This window comes from Chaetura pelagica, unplaced genomic scaffold (genome assembly GCF_000747805.2).
Source record: "Chaetura pelagica isolate M959 unplaced genomic scaffold, ChaPel_1.0 scaffold3, whole genome shotgun sequence".
NCBI classification, from domain to species: domain Eukaryota; kingdom Metazoa; phylum Chordata; class Aves; order Apodiformes; family Apodidae; genus Chaetura; species Chaetura pelagica.
The window spans coordinates 6,812,786-6,822,056 of NW_009952974.1; the positions used below are offsets into that span (position 1 = coordinate 6,812,786).

The 9,271-nt window shown below is 48.0% G+C and overlaps 1 protein-coding gene across 1 annotated transcript in view; it reads left to right on the forward strand.

Moving 5' to 3' along the window:
• Nucleotides 1-7,241, forward strand: part of RQCD1 (RCD1 required for cell differentiation1 homolog (S. pombe)) — a 9,206-nt gene extending 1,965 nt beyond the window's left edge. Inside the window, exons 4-8 of the mRNA XM_009996251.1 lie at nucleotides 1,115-1,224; nucleotides 1,996-2,105; nucleotides 3,060-3,158; nucleotides 6,091-6,182; nucleotides 6,865-7,241. Of these exons, the coding sequence (XP_009994553.1) occupies nucleotides 1,115-1,224; nucleotides 1,996-2,105; nucleotides 3,060-3,158; nucleotides 6,091-6,182; nucleotides 6,865-7,033 (580 nt within the window). The 3' untranslated portion in view covers nucleotides 7,034-7,241. The remainder of the gene's footprint in view (nucleotides 1-1,114; nucleotides 1,225-1,995; nucleotides 2,106-3,059; nucleotides 3,159-6,090; nucleotides 6,183-6,864) is intronic.
• Nucleotides 7,242-9,271: the final 2,030 nt, after the last annotated feature.

Consider the following 9,271-nt stretch of genomic DNA (forward strand, 5'->3'; position numbering starts at 1 on the left):
GGTTGTTTCCGAGAGAAAAAAAAGTTTTTTTTTTTTTTTTTTTTTTTTTTACCCAAGAGATGTGAAACAGAGGACAGAGCTAGAAGATAGGCAGCTGCCTGCTCCTTTCACTTGTTTGCAGGGATTATCAGGATGACAGCTTTATGGTGGCCCTAAATGCATTGCATTCCCTGGATCTTCCTGAGATCCTGCAAATTCCCAAAACACGGGGTTGTAGCAGCTCCTGGGATCTCAGCCAGAGATAAGGGTGCCTTTGTGCTGAGTGCTGTGTGCAAGATCCTTGTTTTAATGAGCTTACAGCTATTTAGACCGGCTGCCCAAAGGGTGGAATGAGCAGGACTGATCTTCACAGAGACCTTGTGTGGCAAGGGAGCAATAGCAGAGCCACATCTGGAGTCCTTGGCCAGTACCTGGCTTCAGGTTTTCTCAATCTGTGTCCAGCCCATGTCAGCAGGGAGAAAGATGACGTTGATTCAGCTAAAATGACTGTTATACATCACACACTTTTACATTTGAAGTTTGAAAACTGAAAACAGAGGAAGGGTGTTGGGTGATTGTGCAAGAGAGCTTCCCTCTGCTAGCAGAGCAATATCCAGGCTTCTCCTGGCAATCTGTGTTTTTCACTGTTGTCAGAAGGTAGTGTGAGGAGTCTTGGGAAAGGTGACTGTGCACATTTAAATTGTGGTAATGCCTAGAGATCAGCCAGTTTAGATTTCTGTCATGCAGAGTCTTTGCACATGCACTGTGACTGACTGTCCCTGTCCATGGGAGCCTGCAAGGTGAAATGCAACAGGGAATGTACAAAGCAGAGGCTCTGGTTGGTGGGAAGAGGTAACAAAAAGAAAGGCACGTGCTCTGTACCTGGGCAGCTGGAAGCAGTGATGCGGGTAACTGGCAGTTTGGGTGTTGGGTTTAGTGCTGTGCCCAGTGCAGAATTTACTTTGTATATTTCCACCAGAGAACTGTTACCCTTTTCTGAGGGGCAGAAGCTGAGGAGCAGCAGCAATGCTGTCTGTCAGGGATAGTCTGAGGCTTTGCATGGTACCACTGAATTGTGTGCTTGCTTTTTTGTTTTTCTCTTGCCTCTTATGTGGACATTCTCCCTTTCCTACAGGTCAGCTTTTCTGGCAGCTCATATCCCTCTCTTCCTGTACCCCTTCTTGCACACAGTGAGCAAGACACGTCCGTTTGAGTATCTGCGCCTCACCAGCCTCGGAGTGATCGGTAAGAAGCCAGACTGCTGCTGGACTGCTGGTTCCTTATCAAGTTGGATGCAGTTCATGATGTGGGTGTAGAGACCTGCACGACCCAAATCAAGGTCTCTTTTTATTGGGATCTTCTGAGTCGTGTGGGAGTAGTAAGAGGAGCTACTCCTTTTCTGTCAGTTGTGGAGGCAGGTTCCTCTTAGTGTGAAGAAACTGGGCTTTTCACTAAGAAAACAATGAAATCTGAGTGCCTTGCCAAAAATGTTTCCTGTGAGTAGAAACACCTGCAGGTTTGTTGTGCCTTCACCCTTAGCCCAGCCAGCTAGGCACTGGAATAGGTGGGTGCAGCCTAGGCTTTCTTTGGGTTTTTGTTACTGATTAACTTGTGTGTATTTGGCATATCTTTTAATTATCCTGTTTTGTTCTTTTTTTTCTTCTTTGTTCCCAAAATGTTTCTCTCTCAATGCCTAAAGTGAGAGGGTCTTAAAATGCCTTTTTTCTTTCTAGAGATTGCTGTGGGTGGCATGATCCTCTTGTGTTTGAGAGAGCCAAGAATGCATCCCCTTTCTGAAAAGCCAACAACCCCCAAACCCAGCTTGATTACTTTTATGCTGCCAAAACAATTTCTTCCCCAGCCACATGCTGCAACACATTTAGGAACACAATTGCTGTGCCTACCATTCAGACTTAATGATTTCTGGGGAGGAGAGAGCACAGGCCCTCTTGGAAAGGCAAGGTTTTTTGAAACAATTTGTCATTTGTTTATGTATGGTTTTGTTTTTTCCTCAAGGGGCCTTGGTGAAAACTGATGAGCAAGAAGTGATAAATTTCTTATTGACTACAGAAATTATCCCCCTGTGCTTACGCATTATGGAGTCTGGCAGTGAACTCTCCAAAACGGTACCTGCTCTTTTTGTCTTAATTAAGACTTGCTGTTGTTTATCTCTGTCTGACCAGGCAGCCAGTAACCTGCAGAGCTGGACTGTGCACTGTTGCAAATGCTGGGGCAATTCTGGGTGGAGTTTTTGTCTCCTCAAAAAGCAAACAAACCAAAACCACCAAACTAAGCTAGAGTTCCTGAGCTTAGTCATTTTGCTGGGAAAGATCTTGCTGCTCTCAACAGCCTTTCCCTCCTTGTCAGCTCTGCAGAGTAACTTTCAGAGTGGAGCTGGATCAGCTTTTCTTGGCCTGAGAGAACAAATGCTGCAGGTTTGCAGTGCAGAGGTTGGGTGGCAGGTGATGGTGGGAATGTTCACCGACCTGGACCAGCTTGTTGTCTGCTCTGATCAGGGATCTCTTTCCCCCATGAACTCAGATCTGTGGTCAGGCTGGTCTGATGACCCAGGTAGACTGGCCACAGGTCTTAGTCTGTGTGTGCTTCTCTGGTGAATTCTGCTGACATAGCTGGCTGACGTCCTTCCAGGAAGTCACTTGTCTTGTGATGAATTGGTAACGCTCAACATGAAAACTGAAACCAGCTTGCCCTCTAGGTGGCAGGGCCAAGGGATGGATCCATCTTCTACTTCTTGATCTGTGACCAGAGTAGTGTGGACATAATCCTGAGTCTGTCCTGCTCAGCCCAGCAACAGTTGCTGCCTTATGCAACCTGCATCCAGTCATTTTGTGCACATGACTTTGTGTCCATCTCTTTTCATTAACGAGAGATGTCAAGCATTGTGTAGTGTCCTGCATTTTCTTTTTGCTTTAATCTTCCACTGAGTAAAGCATTTGCTGCCTGCTGAAAGGCCTTTCTGCTCTGAGAGTGCCTTGAAAAGAACACAATACAAAGGCTGTCCTTTTTCAGGATAGATAAGTTGTTTATATGTTTTCTTTCCTGCTTTCTTCCAATTCTAGGTTGCTACGTTTATTCTTCAGAAAATCCTTCTGGATGACACAGGGCTGGCATACATCTGTCAGACTTATGAGCGGTTTTCCCATGTTGCCATGATACTGGTAAGATGATTTGTTTCCTCTCTTTAAAAAAAAGAGAAATTTGTGCTCTAGCAGCCAGTTTCTTCAACAGGTACTTTGCTGCTTTGGCTGGAGCACAGGATGAGGGAGGCAAATCGTTCTTGCAGCACTATAGCTCTCCACTTTTGTGTGTTTCCTTTGTATATTTTTGGTTTGCCTGTCAGGACAACGCATATTAGTTATTATATAGTAAGTCCCCAAGGTAAACCTACTGAACATCTTCAGAGAAGACAGTTTTCAGGCTTATTGGTTGGATGTGAATTGATTTGATTTGATGCAGTAATGATCACGCAGGTCACACACTTCATGCTATGGATCAGTTTCCCACCTCTGTCTCCCTCAACAGGTTGAAAGAGCAACAGGTTGAGCAAAGGACTAGGAGCAGGGCAAGGGAGTGTGATACTTGCCCTTGTAACAGTCTCCCACCTGCCAGCTATTTCCAGCTTTGGATTTCTGGGGCCAGTTGTGTTTTTTCTATGCAATAACCTCCAATGTTTGTCCTGTTCTTCCCTTGAACCCATTGAAACGTTTTTTGTGCCCACAGTGTCCTTTACCAAGGAGTTTCACAGGTTTCCTTTTAGGTGTCTGGAATGTCAATCTCTTTTTTTTTTTTCCTCTTTGAACCTGGATCCTCCATCTAGCTGTTGCTTATGATTCTAATTCTTGTGTTGGAACACAGAGAGAACAGACAATTTTTGTCTTACCCTGTCCTCTGTGAAAGAGAATTTTGGGTACTTGTAATTTGTTCATCCCAGAAGTAGTAGCACTGACTTGAGCTTTGTTATCATTGAGCTTGCCCTGGAGTAGCTATTATTCTGTTTTTGTGTTTGGTTGGTTGCTTGCTTTTTAAAGACCAGTCTTAGGAGAAGAAAATGCAGCATTAAGTTACGCACTCTGGAATGCTGGTTCTTTGCCTAAATGCTGATGCTTTCATTGGGAATATTTATTTGTTTATTTGCTCGAATGTAAAGAAAGTGTTACTTCTGAGTTGATGTCTGTAATATCCAATGTGACATTGTTTTTTGCATTCAGAAAAGAATCCTCTTTGCTGAATGTGCATCTGGCTCAGGGGAAAAGTGAAAGATGCAACTAGAAACCCTGGGGCAGGTGAGGGAAGGAGACCAAGGAGAGGAATCTGTGGTTGGGAAGGGTATGAATGCAGCCCCTCTTTGAACCTGGATCCATCTAGCTGTTGCTTATGATTCTAATTCTTGTGTTGGAACACAGAGAGAACAGACAATTTTTGTCTTACCCTGTCCTCTGTGAAAGAGAATTTTGGGTACTTGTAATTTGTTCATCCCAGAAGTAGTAGCACTGACTTGAGCTTTGTTATCATTGAGCTTGCCCTGGAGTAGCTATTATTCTGTTTTTGTGTTTGGTTGGTTGCTTGCTTTTTAAAGACCAGTCTTAGGAGAAGAAAATGCAGCATTAAGTTACGCACTCTGGAATGCTGGTTCTTTGCCTAAATGCTGATGCTTTCATTGGGAATATTTATTTGTTTATTTGCTCGAATGTAAAGAAAGTGTTACTTCTGAGTTGATGTCTGTAATATCCAATGTGACATTGTTTTTTGCATTCAGAAAAGAATCCTCTTTGCTGAATGTGCATCTGGCTCAGGGGAAAAGTGAAAGATGCAACTAGAAACCCTGGGGCAGGTGAGGGAAGGAGACCAAGGAGAGGAATCTGTGGTTGGGAAGGGTATGAATGCAGAAGGATGTGGATGTGTAAAGCTGTGTTAGCATAGAAGAAATCATAGCCATGGTATAATCCCACCATGGAGTGAAGCACTGACATAATTAATATTCCACAGTGCTATGGAGAATATTTTTATAAACATTTATATTCTCTATTTGAAAAATCAGGGTTGTGTACTCCTGTCTCGTAAGGGTGATGATTTGTTTCCTTGTTAACTAATGACTTAAGATGTTATGCAAGTATTAGAAAGTGCTTTTAGAAGAGCAAATTAGTATTTCCTCTCCAGGAGCTCTCTAGCTTGTTCTTTATTTTGGAGAACTATTGGTATCCTGGGGAATTGCTGGGAACAGGAAGCTTGCAAAATGACAGATGAGAGGGACCTGCTGATTGCTGACTGCCTGAATATCCAAATACAGGTGAATTTGGTTAATAAGGAAAACTGTTAGTGCTAGCCTTTTTGGTTTTACAGGAAAAAAAAACACCTTGTGAGCAGATCTGATGGATTCCTAAATATGAGGAAGCAGACTGTTAAACTCCTCCAAAGCAGGCACATGAAGGCATCCATATGGTTTGCTAGGCTGGGTGCATTCAGAGGTGCAATCACGTGTAATGAATGACCTACGGAGTGTGAGAAATAGAAGCTGGGCCAAGGAGATCTGCTTCCCAGTAATGGGTTAATTGTGGATGTAGCAAAAAGAAACAAGTATTGGGTTCGTATAGGTGGCGTGGGAGAGCCCAGTCTTTCTGTGGGGCTTCCCAGGCTATTGTTAACATTTTAGAAGGGTGTTGACATTAAGACAGTGTAGATGAGAACAGGGAGTGTTGCAGAGCTTCAGAACACACCTCATGGGGTGACTCAGCCTGAGCTTATCAAAGTGAGTTACGTTCACCTTCTTCCACAAGGAGGAAACACCAGGTTCTCTTTAATCTAGCTGAGAGTTGGACCACTAAGCAGTCCAGGGGAGGTAAAAACCAAATAGAGATGAAACAATCTTTCCTCAAACTGCTGGGAGAATCCTTTCCAAGTTGCAGGTAGCTGCTCTTCTCAAAGACATCTTGGCAAGAAGAGTGCCAGACTCCATGCATGGGTGTATAGATTAAAGGCTGTGGTCTGTGGGAAGCCAGAGGGAGCAATTTAACAGTCATTCCCAGTCTCTGCTGATTGTGAAGCTGTTCTTACCAAGACTTTTAACTGGTGGCACTGGCCTCTGTCAAACAGGGTAAAATGGTCCTGCAGCTCTCCAAGGAGCCATCGGCGCGGCTACTGAAGCACGTTGTCCGCTGCTACCTTCGCCTTTCTGATAACCCCAGGTAAACATTTTAGGAGTTTGGGCAGGTGCTTCTCCCACTCCCTTGGAAGTGCAGTTCTTCTCCATAGTGCCCACTCAGGAAGAGTCAAGGTTCCTTGTCTGTCCTTATGTCAGCCTTAGCTCAGCGTGGAAAATGTTTTCATTTGTATGTTATTACTAATCCCAGGAGCTTTATGGTACATGTGAGAAGCAGTGGCTCTCTGGGGCTTGTACAGATCCAAGCTTACCAGGTTCCAGCTGCCTGAGCTCAAATGTGGCTTGAAGTAGGTATGAGGGAGGGACTGAGGCGGAAGGTACGCTATGCTCCCTCTCTTCTGCTTCATGTGGGCTGTTAGCAGTAGAAATCGATGAAGCTCAGGTGAAGAAATAGAAACTGATGTCAGGCTGATCAGTAGCTCTGCCCAAAGCTGCTGGGTATGTATTTGTTGCCTAAGCCTCCCGTGGCATTGCAGTGCTCTTGACTGATGAGTGTCTGGGCACAGGGGTTGGCTTGGTGAGGTCTGATATGAGGGATGGGAGCCGTGCTGGCTGGCTGAGCTGTGATGCTCTGCTTGGAGCTTTCCTTGCCTGGCCCTGCCAGGGAGACCCCTAGGCAAAGCACTGTTGTGTCTCCAGTGGGGTTTGCTCCCCTCCTGCCCCTGTGAGTTTATTTGTTGGGCCCTGTTTCTTGTCTCTTGATGTAGGGCACGTGAAGCTCTCAGGCAGTGCCTTCCTGACCAACTGAAGGACACCACCTTCGCCCAGGTCCTGAAGGATGACACCACCACAAAGCGCTGGCTGGCTCAGCTTGTCAAAAACCTGCAAGAGGGTCAAGTCACTGACCCACGGGGCATCCCTCTTCCTCCGCAATGACTGCTGGGGAGAGTGGGGGACAGGGGAAGAAACAGCTCAGGTTTACTACAAAGAACCAGGAACAGGTGACGACCTCTTCCGCAACAAACTGGGCGCACCAGGTGGCTGCCGGCCTGTCGGACCATCCCACCCAGCCAAAGGGCTGCTCTGTAGCAGTGCAGCACGCCTCTGGGGATCACTGCACCAGCAAATGCTGATCCTACAGCTTAAAAAAACCCACAAAAGATCAATAAAAACAATCTGTAAAGATCCCCATCTCTCCTGGAGGCTTGGCTGGCATCTCCCCCACTGCCAGCCAGGGGCTAGTGCAGATGTCAGCTCTTCCAGCTAGCTCAGCCTCTGCCCAAGTGGTGTGTGACATGAGGTGTGCACGCCATGTCCCTCCAGTTCCTTGTCACTTCTTGTTTACATGTTGGTTTAGCTGGGTGAGCTAAGTAAAAGCCGATCCAGTAGTTTTATCCCCTGTTAAGACTGCTGCTCAGCAGCAGGTAGCCCGGGGACAGCTTTTTTCCCTGCCAGTACATCTTTGCTCCTGGCTCTGCTTCTGGCTGGCACAGCAAGCTTCTCCATTCCCTTTGGCACGGAGGCAGTGGCTGGAGTGAGGCCACTGTGGTGCTTGCCCCAAGAGGAGGGATGGATTACTTGCCATGATCCCACGCATCATAAGCTTGCTACCAGGGCTCTGGGGGAGGAGAAGACAGCAGGACTGGCTCTTGTGCTGTAAATAGTGCAGTCTTGCAGCTAACCAACGGCTGGAGGCTGATGTGTGCTGGCCTCCCATCTAGCCTAGCTGTAGCTCAGCTGGTGAAGTGGAGTTCAGTGTTAGGGAACCTGCCTTGTCCTGGGCAGGCCACGGACTGATGATCCCCTGCTGCAATCCCGCTGGGAGCGACATCCTGCAGGCTCCAGGTACGCCGTGCCCGCCACTGCCTGCCAGGCGCCTCTCAGTCCTGGCCCCCCTCCCTCTCCCCCCTCCTCCAGCATATCTCTGCCAGCCGAGTGCATCCATTTCAGCTTTCAAACCTCCCTCGGCGTCTGCCTCGGCCCCAGCGCAATCAGACTGGACCAGCAGCTGCTTACCTGCCTTCCCTGCGCCGAGGGGTTAGTGGGGCCCCCGCCAGCCCTCTGAAACGGCCCAGGAGCTGCCGGGCTCTGCAGAGCCTGTGCTGCCTGCTCTTGGCTGCAGGCGAGCCTGGGCAGCTACTCGATTTCTCCCCCCTTCCTCGAGTAGACCTTTTTGCTGATCATCTGCAGTGTTGTGCCAACAGTGTCTTAAATCCCATCTCTCCCTTCCCTCCTCCCCTCGCAGCCTTGCGTAACAAGGGCAGAGCACAGCCTCTTCCTTGCTCCTGGGGTCCCGTTTTATAACCATTGCCTTTTCCCTCCCCTTCACCCTGACCTTGACAGGGCCTGAAAATGCTTCTGTTTGTTGGGTTTTTTTGTTTTTGTTTTGTTTGGTTGTTGGTTCGGGTTTTTTTGTAAGTTCAGTTTAATAAATAATAAAACCCCAGCTAGCACAGATTGATCCCAGTCTGGTCTCTTGGGGAGGGCAAGCGGTGAGGAGGGGATTTACCACAGGTGGGAGGAAGGGGGGCTGTGCCAGCTTGGGGCTGTGAGCTGGAGAGAGTGCGTGGCCTTTCTCAGTGGGAGCTGGTTGCATCCCTGTGGCACCACATCTCTCCTGGAACAGGTAATGCAGAGGGGCTTTGGGGAGGAGGTGCTGCTCTGTCTTGCTTTGCAGGAAGGCAGCAAGTGTTCTCTGAATGGAGCCTTTGTGCAGTGTGTTTGTGTTGCCCTACCTGTCCCGGGCTCCAGGTCTGTTGGAGCAGAGCATTTGTGAACCAGCTTGGATCCCTGCCGTGGTTTTGCCTCAGGACCACAGAATGATTTGGGTTGGAAAGGACCTTAAAGATCATCTAGTTCCAACCCCCCTGCCATAGGTAGGGACACCTCCCACTGGACCAGGTTGCTGAAACTACGACCTGCATCTCTCTCAACTGGATGATCCTGGTCCTGGGAGTGCCTGTGGACCACCTTGTCCTGAGCAGGGGACAGGGGCCCTGTGTGTGCCACATCGAGGGGAAGGTCAAGCTGTGCAGGGTGAAAGCGGCTCGGGGGAGGAACAGGCTCTGGCAGAGGGTGGGAATGGGGGCTCAGCCCCAAACGACGGGCACCGTGGGGTCCTCTAGCCCCGCAATCCCCTTCCGCGCCCGGCCCGTCCTTCCTCAACCCCCCCCC